This window comes from Lycorma delicatula, chromosome 1, assembly GCF_047948215.1.
Source record: "Lycorma delicatula isolate Av1 chromosome 1, ASM4794821v1, whole genome shotgun sequence".
Lineage (NCBI taxonomy): Eukaryota > Metazoa > Arthropoda > Insecta > Hemiptera > Fulgoridae > Lycorma > Lycorma delicatula.
The window spans coordinates 243,454,121-243,477,022 of NC_134455.1; the positions used below are offsets into that span (position 1 = coordinate 243,454,121).

At 29.7% G+C, this 22,902-nt stretch overlaps 1 protein-coding gene across 1 annotated transcript in view; it reads left to right on the forward strand.

The window, feature by feature from the left end:
• The first annotated feature begins 385 nt into the window (after positions 1-385).
• LOC142317792 (KH domain-containing, RNA-binding, signal transduction-associated protein 2-like) overlaps positions 386-22,902 on the forward strand; it is a 322,082-nt gene continuing 299,565 nt past the window's right edge. Inside the window, exon 1 of the mRNA XM_075354341.1 lies at positions 386-440. Within this exon, the coding sequence (XP_075210456.1) occupies positions 386-440 (55 nt within the window). The remainder of the gene's footprint in view (positions 441-22,902) is intronic.

Here is a 22,902-nt window from a genome sequence, read left to right on the forward strand (position 1 = left end):
AATTTCCGACGCAATACCGCATAAAAAAACAGTCGATAAATATGTCATACACCGTCAGTTGACAGTGGAACAAGCACAAACAGCTGCATCAGTCTGAGTCATCAGATATCCATGAGTGATCCTAGTATGCCCTATTTGCAAACGGCAATTAATAACCTTCTCTCGACGGTTATCGTGTATGAAAAGTTCCAGGGTGACACAGTGTCCTTAACTGGATGGAGTCTATTATTGATGTAGCATTCTATTCACTGAGCTACTCATCACGAACCACGCTCTTCAGAAAGCAGACAAGATCCTTTGAAAAAAAAAACGCGATTAGTGAAAAGAAGCTGCAAAAAGCCTCTTTTGCCGCTCGATTACCACGCTTATCGCCTGAAAATCCAATATGGCTGGGAATCAAGCAGAAGCTCACATTTGTGTTACGTTAAATCGTTTCAGAGGTAATAAACTGTATATCACAGACAACAGGGACTGGAGTACATATTATTATTACTGGAGGGTCAAGATCGAAGTAGATACTACTAATGTCTTGCAAAGCGCTCATGGAATCTGAACAGACAAGTAGTGTCTATATGCTGGGCTAATTAAATTTTTCTCTTTATTACGTTTGTTGTATACTGCAGAATTATTCATCAGTTTTTAAAAATTTGTCTTTATCCATGATTTTCTTTACGCTGTTATTTTTTTTCATACCCGCTTCCATCATGTGCTAATTATTTTATTTTTAATTTTGTCGTTTATTTTTCAATCGGATCTTCTGATATTTCATATTTTAGGCCAAAACATGATTAGTTCAAATTTTAATTGTACGTCATTCTATTTTAGACTGTCCGTATCTCTTTGTTTGTAATTTTTTCGTTAATTTATTTAGCTTCAACCTAGATTTTGTCATTACTAAGCTGTCGTAAGAATCGAAGTCTTCTCTTAGATATGCTTAGACAGATGTTTTTATATTGTGCGTTTGAAATCTCCAGTTTATTCTTAATTCAAAATTCTACTAAAGAAATCACTGACTCATTTTCTTGTACTTCCATATATCTGTAACCACTTTCCCTTCTCCTACTACGGAATTCTAATACCCAATTACTTATAAGTTATTGTCTACTTTTTCATAACTAAATAAATCATTTATTTTTTTTTATCTTCTTCTGAAAAGACTGACATAAAATCTGCATTGTTACAGATTTTAAGTTAGTCTTTAAATTTATTCTGACTAAAATAACTGCTATGTTGTTTGAAAAAAATATATATATATTGCCCTACTTTCTTGTTCATTTTATTCCTGCATATTCATTTTTTAACTCTGTGTATGTCACCTTATAACTTCCTGACCATAATTCTTGTTCACGTTTCTATTTCATCCGACTAGTTTCTACCAACACTATTTTTTTCTTTTCTATTCCTCGTTTCAAATTATCTAGCATCTTAATTCCTTTTAAATGTTCAATATTGTAGCTTTAATACGATCTCATAATTTTGGTTGTAAATTATTAATACTTTGTAAGAACATTATACTGTATGCTGCGATCCCATGCAAAAGAAGGAACTATTCTTCATTAGAATAACAGGGTTTCGAAAAGTTTGAAAACCACTTCGATAAAGAACTGGATGTGGCTTGAGAGAAAAAAACTTGGTTATTTACGTACCTTGAAACTATTAACTCCCGGCAATGACATAACTATTTTATGAAATAGCGTACAACCCATGTTTGGGAAAATGAGGAATGAAGTGGAAATTACGGTCCGCCTTCTTGATGCTACCGTATTATCTTAAAGAAAAAGATGATCATGTAAATTATTTTCATATGTAATTTGACAATAAACATGGTACTTGTAATACAATATTATAAAATAATTCAAATATTAAAACTATTTAAATTTTCATTCTAATAAAAATTTTAGCATCTGTGAATAAACTGCATACACTTAATCAACATTAATTTAAATATAAATGAAATATGCTTAAATTAAGCTAATATTATTAGTTTGACACAGTATCAAAAGTTAAGTGGCAAATTTTAAATTCTTTTATTTTACACTCGCCTTAAATTAACTACAACGTGTCTATACATACGACGTGACATTGACAAATTTCTTAAATTAAATACATACAAAAGAATTATGTAATAGGGTGGTACTTATTTATAGTTCTGTGAAATTTTATTTATTCTAAGCATATGTTTAAATGAATTAAAATTATTACCTTTAAAATAATGTCGTCTTTAAACAAAACTGAATAAACTATCGCTGAAATGTGTTAATATCGCTGAAATGTGGTGATCCAGCCTTTGCAAGTGCAATGTTATTTATTTAACGATAGAATTCCAAAAAAGAACGAATAATTTAACTTAAAACAAGATTATACTTAAAACTTAAACAAGATAGTAAAATAGTTTCAAGAAACTAGCAGTATATTTAAAGAACTATTTAATAACGGTTGTTGCACTTATTTTCGATCGTACAGCTCGAGAAAATTTTTTCTCATGATCAATGACATTAGAATTATTACACAGGTTTGTTGAAAACTTTCTATCAACGGTTTATAAATCTACCATTTAACATGATTTTAGAATTTTTTCTAAAGAGTAGAATTTTTTTAAAGAGTTCTTAAAAATTAATAATTACGTTATTTTAAGATAAAACTATTCAATTATTTCCAGAGGATGATTATAATTTCTGGTTTGCTCACTATTGTATTATTTAAAACTGCCCAATTTGAAAAAAAAAAGTGTAATAATATTTTCAGAAGAAACTATTGTTTTGTTAAACGGCAATGTTAAAACACATAATTTTGGATGCCGATTCAATAATAATCCCAGATGAATTGTGGATGCTGACACGCAGCATCCTATAAAACTAAAATTCTGAACCATTTGAATCGGCCAATTGAAAAATTGGACATCATATTGTTGGGCATTTTGCTTTATCTGACCGTTTTACTAATCAAAAAATATTAGTCGGGGTACGATTCTACCAGCCATTCCAGAAACGTTTGGACAAAAATTAAATAACGTATCGTTTTAACAATATGGAACATCACTTTACTGTCTCAAGACCAATTCTAATTAATAGATAGTTAAATCGGTCAGAAAGTTAGATAGAAGCAATGGAGTAGCGCTAGTTTCCAGATATATCTCTAGTATATATCCACTAGATATTCTTTTAATTTCTTTTCCCTAATTCTTCTTTTCAATTTTTTTTATTTACCGTGAAATATAACGTTTACAATACTAAACTTGAAACCATTCCTATTTGAGACGACGGTTAATTGATGAAGTTGTTCAGAATATTATACTAAAAATTATAAAAGGATATCACTTGAGATTAGACCAGTAACAAGCTGCAGAAAGAAACCTAGTATGCTCGGGATGTTATTAAATAATCTAACAAAAAAATGGATCAATTAAATTTATCGAAGTATATTGTACATCAATAAATAGTAATTTATTAATTGGTTTAAGATACTCGTGAATTCTTTTCTTTTGGAGAAACGTTTATTTAGTATTAAATAAATTTAAAAATATTAATTTAACAGTAATTATTGTTAAAAAACAATATTATTTACTTAAATACTATGAAAACTTTTTACAAGCATATATATATTCGTTAAACAAAAACAGCAATTAAGAGATTGATTTGTTTCCAACGGTATTGCTGAATGAAATTTACTACTCGTACACCAACGAAGTGAGTAATTAAACAATTTCAGACTCTGTTCAAAAAGTCATTAATTTTTCTTTCTTTCTTTCTTTCTTTGTTGACTGGCCTGCGAGTGTGTATTCGTGAGTTATGTATGTTACTATACACGTGTGTAAATTCATATGTTTTAAATGTATTTGATTAAAATTGAGTGAATTGTAAAGTATCATTCCAACACTTTTAGATGCAAAGAGTGGAGTAGTAGAAACAAGGAAATTTATTTCAGCGGTAAACTTTAGCGGGATTAAAGCTATGGCTCAAAGTTTCTCGTGAAACTTACCGAGTTAGTTTTAGCGTACACCATTCATTCTCTTAGTCTTAGTATTCTTTTCGTTCTCCTTAAGGTAAATTTTTTGCAACCATCATATTCTAGAGTTATGTTATATTTCTCTACTTTAATTTCTATGTATCTGTTGTATTTACATTATTAAGTTACTAAAATTAATTAATTTGATTAAAACTTAAATAATTACGATATATTCCATCAAAATTAATTTTCTTATTTGAGTAAACGTATCAAAAAACGTATATTTTATGTATTTATTATTTTTTTTCGTAACACAATAACACAACTTCAATTAACTGCTGTCAAACTTTGAAACAGTGATTGAGCGACCTGTGCTGCTAAGTATACGTCAGACTATTTCATCGCTATGAATTCAGTGAGATAAGCAAGATATAACTGACCTTTACTATTACGCAGTTGCTTGTATAGATGTGACTGAAAACTACTTTTAAGATTATTACAGGTGAAATTTCATGCCAATATTACAACACCTATTTTATATATTTTTCAAGAACAACCCAGTTAAAAAATGTATTTAATCGATTAAACAAATTAAAAATGGAAAAATAACAATAAGATTTAATTTTTTAAAAAAAAACCAATATGTGTAAATACACCGAAAATATTTTTTAAGTCTTTAAATACAATACTGTAGTTTGTCCAGAATGACAGTTGCAAAAATAGCTTGGGCGTCGTACATGAATTTTAATTTTTCACATTGGCGATGATATAAATACTAAACTTATATATAATAATCAATACGTACACAATTGCAACAAAACTGGTTTGTTCTGACTACGAATCTACAGCCAATGAAATAGAATAATTTAGATGAAATAAAAAATATGACTATGAGTGATTACCGGTATTACCAAATTAATCTCTTATATTAAAACTCTAATTATTCGTAAATAGAAGATATGAAAGTAAGTCACTTAGGATATGCAATTTCTGTAGAAATGTGTCAGATAATATAGGTAAGGAAAAATTAAATGCTAATCTTAACTGGGTACGCCGATTTCTTTGCATACATAGTACTTTTATTCGAAAAAGGACTACAGTAGAATAGCGGCTAATCATACGAATATAAATTGATAAAGTTTAAATATCATAAATCTACTTAAAAGGAACAATTTTATTCCTTAGATCAAAATTACTATTTCGGATCAGATACCGGCGCATTCGAAATGTCATCACCAACATTAATTAAAAATGTAAGTGCAAAGAGTGTTAAGATACGAACTGTTGGTGACGAACAACATTTTTTTTTGATAATACTTTCCAACGAGAAAAAATTACCGGCATTCGTAATTTTTAAAATAAAACTTCTAATGAAAGGTGAACAATTTCCACCCAATTTTGAAATTAATTTGTGATAATTAATTAATATTGGTGACGTTCATTCTGTATTCATACAGAATGAATATTAGCACGAGAAATGATATGCGTAGCAAACAAATTACGGTAGTACTGGACTGAATAAAATGAGTCTGAAAGCGTCAAACAGTGGGGGTTTTATAACGAAAAGCTTTGTAATGGACAGTTTTAGGAGTCAGAAGATCAAGATGTAAAGCGAAGAATGTCTGCCGGAAAGTGTAGTCATCTTATTATTCCTGATGGAATGACATTATTCTTTAACCTCTAGAAATCTGGGTAAGTCGGCCGTTTAAAACTAAACACTGATGACAATAGTTGAAGTAAATACCAACTATAATTTCTGTGCTTTAATTTAAATGTTTTTAATTTATTATATAAAGTATAAACTGCTTTACTGACATAATGCAAATAACAAATGCTATTACACGTTGTCTTCTATGGTGACTTTGTTAATAAGATGCAGACAAGTAGCAATTTTTTTTTTTGTTCCAAACCAAGGCACATGTCCAAACCGAGGTGGTACATGTGTGTATACGACTTCTTTTTCTGAGTTGATTTAATCATGATTTGAGTATGCTGATTATTACCCCCCTAAATATATTTGTTTTGCATTAAACAAATAAAACACCCGTAAAATGTATATTATCACCTATAAGTTTTCGTTATTATTTATTCTCTTTGTTATTATAATGAAAACGAACTTATAACACTAAAATGAAGTTTGAACCACCCTGCAAATTAATTATGTCGGCTATATTATTGTTATTTTTATAAATCATTTAAACGCTAGTTTTATATATAATTTATTTTATTGTTTATCCGATTAAGTAAGCTGCATCTGAGCGAAAATAAATGGTAGGTGGGCCACTCCGGACAAATTCAGTATCCGCAAGTGTGTTTACAAAGCGGTTCGTGTTTGTGTATATGCCTATGTTTGAGAGCTCTTTACTCAAACTGAACTGCATCAATAGAACACGCACGCACACGTCAAATTCTTTTGAACACGCCCAATAATGTGTGTGAGTGTGCATTCTCGTTTGCACGCGAGAGCGGGAGTGTGTGCGTGTGTAGATGGCGTACGTGTATGTATGGCTTATTAACATCGAGTCAAATCGTTTTGTCAAGCTAGTCAATTTTATTCACTAATGATTTTTTATGAGGGTTTTTTTATTCATTGAAATGATGCTACCGTTTTTAGTAAAACCCTCCAATTAAAGTAATCATGGGATCAGTAATAAATTTTATTATTTTTGTCATTACAAGATAAATGTTTTTCAGCAATTTTAGTTAGTTATTTATCTTGCAAAATTGAATACAAATTCGCTTAATCGTTATGAAGGTATTAAAATGATCCTTAGATGAACTAGATTATATATTTTTCTTTCTAACTCATTTATTTTCATTTTATTTTATTTTTTCTAACAGTAGAAAATCAAGCACTCGCAAAATAAATGTTTAAATTAGAATTCCACTTCGGTTGAAAGGTATTTATTTCCTTCAAACTTGACGAACACTGCAGTATATAATATTTATTATGTACATCGAAATATGAAAAACAATTTGAGTCGATTTATTAGGTTACACAAGTTTTAAAACTATGGGGCCAATGGTAGAGGGGCTTGAAGTAATCTCTTTTTTTTATGTAATCTTTTATATAATTTTATGTTTTATTAATTTCAATGTCAAAATGTTGACCTGGCAGGACTGTAATTAACAACTAATCACACTGCATCTACACATTAAAAATATTAAATGAACTATTATAAAATATATTAATTAACTGATGAAATTATTTGTATGAATTATATTAACAGTGATCTTATTATATTCAATTATAAATACGCAGACGATTAAAAAATAATAACGGAATTCAAAAAATAACAAAAAGATTACACTTATTCAGATTAAACCACAGCCGATCAGACAATTCAAAGTAACAATTTTCTTTTACATATTGGAATTTAAAATTTCTACAAAAATCGGATCATCAAAGTATTATTTTTAATAGGGTAGAACAAAACTAAGGAAGAGCTAAAAAATTCAGTACTGTGCTGGGATAACTTGAAATTATGTATACCTAATAATCTAAAAGTAATAAACTGTTATGAAAAAATAAATTTCTTAAAATCGTTTTCATTACTGAATCACAATCTTAGAATTTTTTCAGTACGAGGCAGAAAATCAGATCGGAATTTCAAATTTTGATTCGCATCAATTCAGCATTTCCTTGGAAAAAATTAGATAAGTTTGGACAAGTAAATCAACGATTAAAAGTACCGTTCCCACCTAAATCTATCATCCGTACAGAATAAGCTAAATTTTCAACGATTTGCAAAAAACAGAGGGTGACATTTTTCAGTCCATATTTTTTGAGTTATTGTTACATTTCTCAAATATGGTTCTTTTCGTTATGTTGATAGCTGTGGTTAGATGCAGTCGCATTTTTCATGCTCGGTGCAAAATTGTATATCATTGCGGTTTACTATTTTAGTTTTGCTGTTTTTTAGTTTTACTGTTTGTTTTTCGTTGTTAGTAGTTTTGTTCAGTTATTATATAATTTTTTGTGTTTTTATTATAGTTTGTTGTATTGTGTTAGGCTATACTTTGCCGAGCGTGTCATTCGTTTTTCGTGACTTTTATCGCGTCAAGTTTCATTTTTGTTTTGTTAATTAACATTTTTTATTGTGTTTAATTAATGGTTTGTGACTATTTTATTTAAATAAATGTTTTGTGCTTATATTTAATACTCTACCTAGGTTGCTATGGATTATTTATTGTCAAATGCAGGTGTTTGATCTTGTTGTTTATATTCGTCTAGTAGTCTGCTTAATCGAGTAATTTTATTTAGTTGAAGTTTGGAATATTTTCATATAATCAGCTGTTTGGGCGGAGGGAAATTTTGAGAAATTTTTTTCCTGCGACCGTGCTGCAATATTTACATTTGTACCTAAAAAAGATTTCACTTGGTGGACAGTGTGTTTACAGTTTTACGCATTCAATTAATTATTTATTTTAATTAATTGGTTGATTTTGTTTTGTGGTTAATTTAATTAATATTGTAGATTACTTAATTTTTAATTAATTATTTTATTTTTGATTAATCGTCAATTTTATTGTATTTTTACTGTTGTCAACATGACCGACCCGCATCGGTCCACGAAAATGACCCCATAGGAAGAGGAGGGGTTTTCTCAAGTAGTGAGGTGTCGATCTGCTTGGTGGAAGCTTCCCTTCTCCAAATTCGGGAAGGTATCTCTGACAGCAGTGAAGCTGATAGTTTCACTGACATGATTGTGGAAAAGTTACGGCGTGCGGACCGTTTAATCTCCAGATGTTCTGAGAAGAAGAAGGAGAATAAGTCGACTAGGCAGCGGCGGAAGACTGTAAATTCGGTAGTCTCGACCAGTGGAGACCTTCGGGGAGAGTGGAGACCTTGCAAACTTCAGGGAAGCGACGGCTACGTGACTCCCCGTCTACTGGTGAAGAGATGAAAAAATCTAAGGCTGGTGGGTGGAGTGATATTTATTTTTCGGATGACTCCTTTGACTTAGAAAGCTGTAAATCGCTTTACGGACACCTCTCACATGGATGAGAATGTACCAGAAGGGGAAATGGATTCTGTAGTACCTGCAAGAACGTTTTTATCATGGAAGAAATGCTTTCAACATAATCTGATGCTTCTCTGGCCTGACGTTAAGAAGTTGAGCACTTTGGTTAAGCAACACACAAATACCAAGGTATAAATAAAAGAGTGATCTTACAAACTGGATGACATTGCTCGTATGTTGAACTTTTCTGAGGATGCTTTGGATGCGATACCTTAGGAATCACAGGCGGGACTTTCTACCCGGCTGACAACAACGGAGAAGGCTACTAAAAAGTACCACGTAATCAGTGATGTGGCGTCACAGACCCCGGACGGAGGCTTGGAGCGTCCCGTGCCCTGGACACTTGACACCATCCCTCGAAGGACAGCAAACAGGAACCCCGATCTCTGTTATGTAAATCGCACAGAAATGCACCCGAAAATGCACTCGAGGACGTAACCTGGTCCAATCTGCACCAACGCCATGAAATGTGCACAACTAAGCCGTGGTATCAATAAGAGACAGCCTCATTCGGGGGTTGTGGGAGGCACCGGCGTCTCCTTTTCATTGATCGGGTGGGAACTCTCTTGCAGTGGCGTTGGGGAGAAAGTAAGACCGTAACCCTGGTGGCCTTATCACCTCGCCTCACTAGTGGTGAAGCGTTTAGGTCGGAGTCCCGGTAAGGGGAACCTCTTGGTCGGGAAATCGAAAGAGAATAAAAAAATATAGAAGACCTGGTTCTTTTAGTTTATTCTCTGCATGATTGTGTAGAAATGGTCTATTCATTTACAGCTGATCTTCCAATTTCGGATTTCTTATTTTAAAGAATAAGTAAGAATAATAAAAATAACTGTTAGACTTTTTGCATTAAAATATTTAGGTTTAAAATATCTAGCTGCTTTCTGTGGACTATATACTACTTTAGACGCCCTAAGAAGGAGCATCAGAGGAATATTACCCATGAATTCTTTAAAACTACGTATAAAAAAAATAATTAAAATATACTTTACATTTCACACTTAATAACGTTTGTAATGGAGATGATGCAAAAACAAATGATGGTAGGTAGCATTTATACCTAGCAATTAGGCGAAGACTAATTTTTTTTTTTTTTTTTTTAAGTAAAATAGCTTTTTTTGTTATCTGAATGTAAGAGCTACGTAGTAGACTGGAATAAAGAAAAAAATTTAATTTTTTCATGTATTGGTGGAACAATGTTAATTATTTTTTGTAGGAATTGCACTCTACTTATATAATAAGTAGTGTGGTGGAAATACATTATACAACTTTTCCAAACAACGGGGCAAACTGCAAAAGTAATCTTAAATGTAAATATATCCTAATAAAACTATTATTAGATGCAAGAATAATTATCAAATTTTCAATTCAGAAATTTCATTGTTAAGTATCGGTTACCTCCATATCCAGAAATTCTCGACATACAACCAATAATTAAAACCCGTAAACTATTGCAAATAGATAAGTTTATCCGCTGATGTTCAGCCAGTTGATTGAAATAGTTTCTCAATTTATTGAACTGCTCTATTCAGTAGAGACTAGTGAGAGCTTCCTGTAGCATGCTGCTGAACTCTACTAATTATGAGTTATTCAGGGCATTCTTATGTCTGAAATTTTGTTAAATTCAGGTTATCTACTAAAACAATATGTATTTATATATATGAGTATTCTATGCCATCAGATAAATCTTTAAAAGAAATAGTTCGATAAAATTTTACGATTTATGATATTTTTCTTTTCAGACTTTTGTTTATAAATTTTTACTGGGTTTATTCTAATTGAATATTAAACATTCATTTCTCTTCAAGTTTATAACATTGAAAGCATTTATGCCCTACGAGTATGCACTGCACTCTGTGTCTACTGAGTAGATACAGAATATATTAAGCTCTATTTTATGACAGAAAGGAACACATTCAATTACTGATCTGTACTACCTAATCTAGTCCCTTAATTGATATCAACATGAATATGCCATTTTCTAGGCGAATTGTACTTTCTCCCTCACAACCGCTGTAGTTGTAGATGCTATCATGTAGCATCTTAAGGATAAATAAACATAGAATATCAGAACTTATATTGGTTAACTAATGCTTACAAAATTCTACATCCCGTCATATGTTTTCATCATTAAAGTAAATCATAATGTAAAATGCATTAAAAAAAACAAATATAATTAAATTTCGGATAAAATAATTCTATTTATAACATTCATTATTAAAAAAATTTGTTAATGAATTGTTTTTTTTTTTTTTAAATTTAAATAATACAGAATAAATACATTCGATTAAAAATTGAAGGTACACAAAAGATAAGCCCGGGAAAATATACTTTCAGGCCCTTTTATTGTACGTTCAAATTCCGATTTCAATACTACTACTAATTGTATTGAATTTAAAGACAGTTTTGAAAAATACGTAGTTCTGTAAATATTTACACATAGATTTTCATTTTATATGACATCAAATATTATGTCAAATATTATGTATTATTCTGGCATAGTGAGCTACTAAAAAATATTTACATCTTCATTTCAAATTAATGAATGAAAATGATTTTTAACAGTTCTGTTATATACAGAACATTTTTTTTTTAAATTTGTACGTAGTTTGAACAGATATATTTTATTAAAGAAAAGTTAAATACAGGATGCTTGTATGGGTTTTTAAGTTAAACTTACAAGTGCTCAGAATGACCCCGTTAACATCAGTACACCTAACCTATACCGGTATGCCGGCCTCCATGGCGCGAGTGGTAGCGTCTCGGCCTTTCATCCGGAGGTCCCAGGTTCGAATTCCGGTCGGGCATGGCATTTTTACACACGCTGTAAATCACTCATCTCATTACCTGACGAGGGTCTCGGAGGTTGAAAAAAAACCTACAGCGGTACACCTACCATGTACAGGAAATTTATTTTTATTTTTAATTTAAAACCAATAAATAACCAACAATAATAGTAACGAAAAAAATTCTAATAAAAAAAATTACAAAAAATATTGCGCTATATTATTTGCCACTTGTTAGTTTCTTTAAAGACCTTCGTTGATTATACAACATTATTTTATTAGATTTATGAATTCTGATTTTATTATAGTGTATTTAATTTATTTTGCATTATTTGTTTTCATGAACACTGTAAGACTATGTTAAATACTAGACTAAGCAACAACAGTTATTTACAAGGCTAGAATGGACATAACACTCACTATCTTGTCTGTTGACTGCAGTAAGCCGCTAACGTCCCATTTGAAGACTGACAGAGAACTAGAGAAAGGATCACACTGACAGTATACGAACAGTTCAGTCTATATCACATTAACATTAATCCGGCAATTCTCCCCCGTATTCAGTTTACTTACTCGAATACTTAGTAACCGGATTTCTATTTTAAACGGAAAATTAATTTCGAAAGTAAAATTCTTTCGAATTACTTTCGAAACTTTCTTGTTTTAATTATCTTGTTAATAATTAAAACAAGATTTTATTGTTTTAATTATTAACCAAAATTGAACAGCTCTTTTGTAACATTAAACGTAAAAAATCATTTTACTTTTAAATGCTACCAGTTTACATTTGTTTAAAAATATATTTATATATGTTTATTTCGTATATTTATACAGAAGCATACTAAAACAAGAAATTCTTAATACTACTATTTTTATCTTATACAGGTTAAATAAAAAATAAATATCACTGATTTACTTTAATAATTTTTACAAATTAAATTTGTTTCATTTATAAATGTTTATAAATCAGTTGAATTTATAAAATATTTTTTTACTTTTTTTCTATTTTTAACTAATCTTTTCTCTACTTTTTTTCTGTAAAAATCTTCTAATTTTCAACGTCACAGATGTTTTTCTTCTCTATGTCTACGTGTTTTGGCGTGTTTGAAGCTTAATAACGTTTCCCTGGATTAACCAATTTTGATTGAATTATTTTACAGAGACTGGTATACATAGAACAATTTGTTGATGAAAATTTTGGTAAATTTTCTTAAAGTTTTGCACACATAATCTCACTTTATATTAAACTTAATACATGCGTGCATGCTTATTTTACCATTTTTTTTAAATTACCCCAAAAATAAAAAACTATTTTTTTATTTACGCTATATATTTAAGTACGGGTAGGAGTAGCACTACCCGTACCTGTAGCGGTCGCTTGGGTGCGATGAGACCGGGGACACTCTGCTCGTGTGTCTCATGGTGATCACTGGTAAGTGGTGTGACTCTGAGATTTCTGTCTTGACTGCTCTGTGGATGTGTATCACGTGGGTTTTGTGAAGCTTTATCTTGTGTTCTGCATGGTTCTTGTGCGATATTGTTGTTGGTGTTTGTATTTGATGTGTTGTGTGTGTTGATTCCAGTGGTGTTGTTTGCGTGGTGTGTGACATCCTGTTGGTTTGTTATGACTCTGTGTGCGGGGGATTCTCCCTTCCTGATGAATTATTTTATAAGCAGTATCTAGAAGAAGGGAAGCCAGAGGTGGAGGTTTAGTCGGTAGTGCGCAGGTACATACGCCCTTGGTTATAACTGGCGGAATCTGTTAGCGAGTCCGACACTGCTTAGGCGCCAGTAAATGGTGTTCCTCCACCTCTTTAACAAAAAATAAAAAAGACAGTTATACTGCAAGTGATAAAAAAAAACCTCTGCTACAATATCGGGGTGGAAGACCTGATCAAAGTTCAAAAATACAGATTTTTAGAATTAAAATTTTTTTTTTGTTTGTTTGTTTGTTTTTATGTACCATTATTTTTTAACTATATAAGGCATAATAATTAATGCAATGAATGTAGTAGAACTTAGTTGTAAGATTTTTTGGTATTAATTTTGATTTCGGATTTCCGAATACTAGATCTCCTCTGGGATCAAACATGTTAAAAAAATTTTCAGTTTTTAAAAGCGGTAGATATCTCTTATCATAAATCTAACTCCATGTGCTGGACTTGAAGAATAATGGACATTAGATTGCGATAATTACCTAAGATACTATAATTATTATTCTTGTTTATTTCATTACTATTTTGCTTAATTGTTAATTGTTACATTGTTCTTGTTACTACCTCCATTAACATGTATCTATCGTCTCAGTAACGGCAATTGTTGAACTTACTTATCTTCGTGTCTACACATGTGTTTATTCTTATTCATTTGTTTATTATTAGTTTTTTGAACCACGAAGTGAAGGATATATTCTTGTACTGAAGAATTTTAAGAACTTTTCTTACCATTAACTTCAGTTACTTTTTTTATCTTTAAGTATTTATTGAATTATTATGGGAGTTCATTAAGAACCTCGCATAATGTGATTATTATTGTACGATTTACTTGTGGTTCCACTATGGGAACTGATTACAAATAAACTATGGGGGAACAAAAAAAAAACTGATTTCACTGAAAAAAATTTTTCTTTATATTCAAATAAAGAGTTTTAGGAAATTTTAATTATAATGAAAAACTGTTACAATATAAAAATCTTTTCTTAAAACTGTTTAATTTAAAGATTTTTAACGTAAAAAGAAAGCGATTACGCTTTGTTTCAATTTAATAATATCTTGGTAAAAGCATACACAAAATTTCATTATTAATTAATAATTTGGAATTTTTTTAAATGTGGCTGAGAGTCAGTTAAACTCACAAAAATTTCTCAGAAGAAACTGCAAATTTTTTGTAATAGTGATCGTAAATATATATATATATATACGCTCACATTGTTCTAGATTTTTTTTAAAGTTCAGTTTGACTAAACAAATATAAAAAGCTCTTTCAGAAATATTTTTTATATTATTAAAACAATAACTGTATTTTTATAAAATTATAAAATACGAATCAGATAAAATAATATTATTTCAACGCTTAGTATTCTTTTCCATATGGTGCGGAAACAGTTGTGGTCTGAATTCGATTTATTTTTTTTAAAAAGAACCACCAATTTATGCTCAGTTACGCACAGTTATAAATTTTTCTCACATCAATAAACTCAACATCTCGCTTACAAAACATACACCCATACAAACACACATCTACTCTTACATTTACGTAGCACTTTTTGATCTCAAAATCTTTCTTAATAATACACAAAAAAATTGCAATAATAATAATAATAATTTATTAATAGTTTTCAGATTACTTAACATAAATAAAAACTATTTACAAAATTTGATAAAATAATATTTTTAAGCCGGCTTATCGTATAATGGTAAGTAGTTTCATATTTCTTTTCTTACGGAGTCTTCAGTCCTTCAAGCAACAAACAATACAAATAATACAAATTATATCTCTACGTTTTAAATTAACTTCATATCTGAAACAAATAAACTGTAAAATATTGTTGCACTATTAAAAATAAACATTTAAAAAAAATTAAAATCACCGTTTTGACCGTATTCTTCAGTAAGCAGATTTTTATCTACAGTGGTGGATGGTATGTGTTTTGAAACTTCACAAAATAAGTAAAAACGGCAGGTTTCTTTTTCTTAATAAATATTTTTTATTTAGCCACTATTTTTTCAGAAAGTGGTTTTTCCTTTCTATTCTATTCAACCAAAATTTAATCTAAATTAACCTATTCATGCTGAAGTCCTAGAACTACCCAGAATTGTACTGTACCATATGTAATAAACGTGAATGCATTTTAAATAATTATTATACTACTTTAAAATATATATATATATATATATATATATATGTATAACAAATTTTACGTGGATACGTTCACTTTATTACATATGAGGTAAGGAAAGCTTCGTATTACATATTGAATTAAAATTATCATATTTTCTTTATTTTTATGAATGCTATTGGGCTTTGTAAATCTTCTAACTTATTGTAGAAGAATCTGTGAAGGTCTAAGTCATCATAATTGTTACCCATAAAATTAAGATTACGCATTAGTACAATCCATTAAATAATATGTAAGGAGAAGTACTGAAATTATAATTCCCATTGATAGAAAGAATACATTTTAAGAAGAATACAAGTTTTCTCTTATGAAACCAACTTGGCCAGCATTTTAATTCAAATCACGAACAAGACCACTGAGTTTTGCTTTATTAATTTTAAAAAAATTCTCTTTCATAAGAAATTTAATCTTTGAAAATATTTACTTTGTCAGTCTGTAATTTTAAGTTCATGTTTTATCAATCCCAATGATAACAGATAGATTATGGGGTATTAAGAATTTAGAACTTGAAAAGAAGTTTCAGTATAATAGTTATTGTAACTTCATATATCAGAGAGAAAATTAAATGATCGGTATGAAATACCGATTAGTTTAATCACAGCGCCATAGAGCAAGAGACTTGACTAGGTATCATTCAGAATACTTAAAAGTACTGGCTGCAGAAGATATCTTAAATTTAATGGCAAATTTATAAATCTTTTAGCGTACTTCTCAGTTTTTCTACTGTATCACTTTTGTGATACTTCCTGATTGTGTAAAAATCATTCTGAAAATTTTAACAGAATGCAATGTACACGGAAAGTAGTATTTTACAAATTAAGGATAATAATTTCATCGGATGAGATGTATAATTTGCCTTTGTAAATTAACTTTATCAGAAATTTCATTATTTTTTTTATTTCCAAAGGTGTAAGCCTACTACTTAATTTCACTTTAATGATTTAGTTATCGGTTTTTAGGCAAAAAAATCATCATGCCTCATTTATGTAAGTGGAGGGAAAAATGTATATTTTCAATTTGCCATTTTCGGTACCTGGGTCTGTACTTGATTTGAGCAGTTTGTAAAACCAAAATCACCGAAAATTTCATTTCTGGATATATTACACACAAGTAATAAATCAGAATACGACAAAATCAAAACGTGTACTTCAAGAGAATATTACATGGCCAACAACACTTTAGGACAGACTCCAGAATTATCAAACTATTTGACCTTTCACAAAGAAAGCTTTTATGATATTTCCGTGCTTTTTGAGGTGGATAAGTTGACATTACCTGAAAAATGATTGAATAAGGTTATAACTTATGATCGAAAAATGTTTTTGGGAAATTGAAGAAAAAAGGAAACCAAACTTCACGCTTAGTTTGTACGGTGATCAATCAAATATAAACCTGTATAATTTTTAAAATATGATAAGAAAAATTTAATTTTTATTGGTTCAATATGTATAAAAAAATTACAAAAAAAATTAATTCATACTTCTAAAACAAAAATATATTATAATGTTTTGCTGTTCATTATCCACATTCTAGTGTATATTCCTTTACTAAATATTGTGTATTCAATATTATTCTAAATTCAGTTACATAAATGTGCTTGTTTATATGAATATATATATATATATATATATACTGTATATATATGCTGGCAACAAATTTTGAACCTTCTGCAGGTGAAGGGATATGGATTTTCTTTCCATAGGATGCGCAAAACTTTCGTTGTTGACAAACAAGTGCGTCATGAATTTCGCCTTATCTAGTGACTGGGCTACGCTGAATATCCCGAATCACACGACGTTCATCATTAACACGATGATTTACTTGTCGTTAAACTGAAAACAAACACGTTGGAAACGACCCTTTCGTTCGTAAACGCTGATGCACGAAGAAACCTTTTCGTATTTGGTATCCGCCTTGCAGGAAATATCTCCTGTTGTTTAGCAGCTTCAAAATTTCCGATACAAAATACGTAAAAAAAAATTGTATCGGCATATTCCTCGTTAGAAAATTGAAATTGCGTTTTTTCACTATAATATGACAACACTATATTTCTACTATCTGTTTGCTAATTTATGACAACAGATTCAACGAAGTACACAATTTTTATTGTTGACCAGCTGTAGCTGGTCCATATAGTATTGCCAACCTATACAATAACAGTTTTTTTTAAATATTTATAAAGTAACCTACTTTTCAATTTACTTTTTTCCGTATTTATTTCGTTTTATTTGTGTAAATTATTGAATATACACACCTAAAATATTTTCTTATAAATTTAATTTCGTTTCGTTTTTAAAAAGAATTTTTACTAGCTATAGAAAGAATAATAAAATTTTATGTTTTTTTTCCGTTGTTTTGCTGAATTAAACAACCAGTTTTTAAAGGTTTGTTTTTCAACATCGAATTTTGTGTTTTACATCAGATATATTAAAAATTACAGTTCTGGGACTTATTTTATCCTGTTTCCCAAGTCAAAGTACGTAAGAAATTCCCAAATTTACTGTTAATTTTGGACCCAAAATTACAGTAGAGCTTCTTTTTATTACAATAGCTGAAATGCGGGCGAAACTTTTGCCACCCGTAACTCGAACAAAAGCGTTTTCAGACCATTGTTTAAACATGCTTTTTTCATTATTTTCACCCGTAGAACCTGTTATAAAAGTTCCTTCGTGGGGCACTCTGTAAATGAAGTTTTTAATTTACACAGTGATCTTAAGACTTCAAAAAAAGAGGAGGTTTTCAGTTCAACTTTTTAATGTATGTTACGCAATATCTTCGACCTTAGGAAACCGATTTTGACACTTTTTTGTAATCGAAAGATTATACTTTCGAAATGTTCCCATGTAAATTTTAACCAAATCCGGTAATAATCTTAGGAAAAATGCCAAAAAACCTAACAGTTCGACACCCTTAATCGTTGATTGCTCGCACAAGTATAGGGTAGCTCTGTGTTCCTGTATGACTAGGATATTAATAACAGTACACATTTTCGTTATTTAGTATCCGTAGAAATATTTCATGGCATTTTTTTCCTCCTTAAACAATCATTTCTTTTTTTCTTGGCTGCTTTACTGTAAACTCCATATAAATATTAAACCTATATTTAATATTTATATACAATGGTGAAAGAGTGTATTATCCCTAACTGCAAAATTATAATATAATTACTATTGGAGATAGTATTCTGAGCTCGACATCTACTTATCCCTTTGTCGCTCGGAATGTTGTAAAAACGGATGAAATGGGTAAGCAATCATCAATATCTTTGATTCTAAGACCAAATTTATGTATATACATATTATCAAATTTTTTGAGTACAGCTTCTAGTAACTCTCCTTACTCGTATATCAACCCACGGTGGTGAGATCGTTGCTCTTGCGTTTCGTTTGTCAAACGTTTGTGAATTACATTGAACGATGAGCATGACTCTCTAGACTTTCATTCCGAAACAATCGTTTCTTCTTATTTGTAACAATCTACATTCTCATTCTTGAAAAGTCTCTGCGGAAATATTCATGGCATTTTGTTCTCTATTTTTCCTTAAACGGTCATTTCTTTCTTGGCAATTTCTTTAAACGATGTTGTTTCATATGAGCAGCGCCTTTAGAAGGCCTACCCACATTTCAAAATATATATATTGAATTTATAATATATATTTAATGTTTTATATATATATAAAAGCACTAGACACCATTAAAAACTGTGAAATAAAATAATTTAAAAAATAATGAAAACCGACTTCAAAAAATAATACTACTTAAAAGTTACAAATAATTATATTATTATTTATAAACTAAAGTAAAAGAATTTAAAACAACTAACTATTTTTAAAGTCAATGTCAGCCAACCTAGTTAAACAGAAAAAAATGTACGTTCTGTACAATACAAATACTCGGATTTTATTTTATTTTTTAAATTATTTTAATTTAAAATACGGTACGTCAAGTTTACAAAATTTATAATAATAATTGTACTTTGGGGATATTTTTCTAATTATAAATCAATTCTGATTGGTTTGTGTAAATTTTGATCTTATTTAATAAAGTTATGAAAGAAGAAAACAAATTTATTACGTGTGTAATTTAAAAAACGAGGTTACGCAACAAAAAATAAAAAGGAATTATTAAATACGCCTATTTACATACACATAATTTTACTGAAATAAATATAAGTATAAAATGTAAGGAATTTAAGTCAGAATAAGTTCAGACCAAATAATTAAAATTTAAATGATATAATTTGAATTTTTGCTGAACTAAGGTCTGACAGTTTGACAAATCAAATATCAACCAAATAAATAACGATATTATTTGAAACATAATGAATAATTTTTTTGAGCTTTTCCTATACAGTAATTTTCGATATTGTTTACTTAAAATTTAAATGCAAATATATGAACGTTGTTATCTAAAACCAACATCTAATTATTTATTCAGTTCTCAACCGTACTGGTACGTACTTGCGCATTTATGTTTAAATGATAGTGATTGCTTGATTATTACAATTTTGTTTATTGACAATTGTATTCTTGTTTAATAATCCGTTTTGAATTCTGGTGAATACCCTGTGCCTGCTAGGGAAAGATGATGATTGGTAAATGTGGTAATGATGTTTTAAAACCATCATTATATTCATCGGTTAAACCACTATTATAGCAAATGAACAAAATATATATTGAAACACAATAACTTAATTAAATAACAAAAATAATACATCTTCATTTGTAGATATAGTAGATGAATATAGGTTTTGATTTAATTTAATGAAATAATTGCTATATACGTAAATGAAATATTATTTGTACTTGTAGATGATAAAACTACTGACTTTTTGTTTGTTGTAAATTTTAGTATTAATTTATTTTATTAGTTTTTTAATCGTTCTTGTTTGATCACTGCATCTCCTCCGTTAGATCTCCATTGGCGCAAATATAGATTTGATTTGAGAAAATAAACAAATCAACTCTCAGTACATTCATTCCCTTTTTATGTCTTGGAACATTCTAGTTTTTTTGTATTTCCCTGATCAAATTTCTTATTATTTTTAAATTTTACCAATACCATATCCAAGAAAAATGAAATAGGCTATTTTTAAATATGTTTATTGAAAGATGAGTGAATGAGTCCTGCAGAATTTTGTACCCTCCGGTTAGTAAGGTCAATTATCACAATTGTTTTTACAGTATACCCAAACGCAGAATGAGTATGAGATTTTTGTTTTCAATTTAAAATGGGTCATTCAGCATACACGTAATTTTTCGTCTATTTCAAACATTCCCTTGTAACCTAAATGTTACCTTTCAGGCAAATCCAAAATCTGCTAATTTTGAAAATTTTATCTTAATTTGAAACACACACACACACACACACACATATATATATATATATATATATATATATATATATATATATATATACATACATACGGGCGCGTGTGTGTATGTTTTTGATTTTATCATTAATTTAATTTTATTACGTTCGATTTTTCTCTTTTCGATTTGATTCTATACTTAAATTTCAAAAGTCAGCTTATCAATACTCGTATTTCCTGGAATTCTATCTCATCAAACAGGATAAGTTAACTAGTAACTTATTCTGTTTTCAATAAAAGTTTTCATTAAAAAAAAAAAATTAATTATTATACAATTGTCTGACCAAAAATCATGCTCAATATTCCTTTGTCTGACCTCACTAATTCCGTCTGTAACAAATTTTACCTTTCTATTTCTTATTTTAATTGTCAAATCTACCGTCTTAATTAAACTTCTCTCATTGAAATCTCTAACTCTTTAATCTATTGGTGCTTATATTTTTTTGATAATGTACTTTTGATAAATCACCATCGTGATCCAGAACAAGGAGTGTTTTATTTATGGAGAGAAAACACCGTCATAAAACACTAGTATATAGAATAAATATAAAGATGATCGAAAAAAACATTAGTTTGGAAAATATGGATGTAAGCTTCTTTGTATTCACCAACACGGTACTTAACACAATACTTAAGTTTAAAGTGAGATTTAAACTTTTGTCCTTTAAACAGTATACCTATTATCAATCAATCGTTGCTACATGCAAGAACTGAAAGGGCTAATTTTTCGTTTCAGGAACCCTGGCTCCCGGTTTCTTTCGTGAATTGGCCGTTGCTAGTATCGTGGAACCCTACAAATCCTTCTTCAAGATCTTTGATTACTTGTTCTTAGCAGTGCTTACTACTAATAATGCTGTAACCCATTCCCCATGTGGTACCCGAAAAGAAGAGCCCACCTCTAAATTGCCCAACAACATTGATGAAACTTCCGTTTCGATTACAGGATATATTTATGTATGCCTTATTATTCGCACAATTAACCTCCAATATTTAGAATTCGTTCCATATCTACAACTTTTAACCTGCTCAATAACTGCGGCTCGCCCTTAAATGGGAATGATTTTTTTTTAAATGTTGTAAGATATATTTACGTTAGGCGTAATAATTCAACTGTACATTAATAACAACCTGTTAGGCGACGCTTAGTACTAATAAAAGCCAGTCACGCCAAAGGATAGTGTAAACAAATTTCCAAGAGTAAAAACATTCCATGTCAGGCTTACTTTCGGATTTCTATAAAGAGTGAAGTGCTAAATACTCTATTCCATATCAGCATTCATACTTCCCAAAATTTACGAGATATTAATTCTCACAAAAATTGGTTTTTTAATTGGTATCATTACTATCAGACAAAGAAGCGTGACTAATGTACGTTATATCTTACCGTCTTTATGTGCGGTAAAAACACAAGAGACACAGATTGTAGAAATTATTAATATGTCTCCTTTCTGTTAGAAGCTGTTTTATCTAACAACACTTTACTCAGCAGAGAAAACTTAACCAGGATAAATTGTTAAAACAGAATAATAGTATATTTAAAAAAATAATAATAAGTAATAGTTTTAAGCGAACTTATAAATATGTTTGATATATGTTTCACATACAAACACCCCTATCCTTGTTTCATTTAATGATGATGAATTTTGTAGGATATAAAAATACCAAGCCTGGCAGTGAATCAAGAATAAACTCTTTTTTATAGTAATAAACTAAATATTAATTTTATTCAGAAAATAATGGCTAAACATAATAACTTTTACTGGAATTTCAGAAGTCGGTGGGGTGATAAAGTATAGAAATACACATTTAAAGTAGATTACGCTATGAAAATGTAAATAAATGTACTGTCAAATAAATTGAATTCATATAACGTCGAAAATTG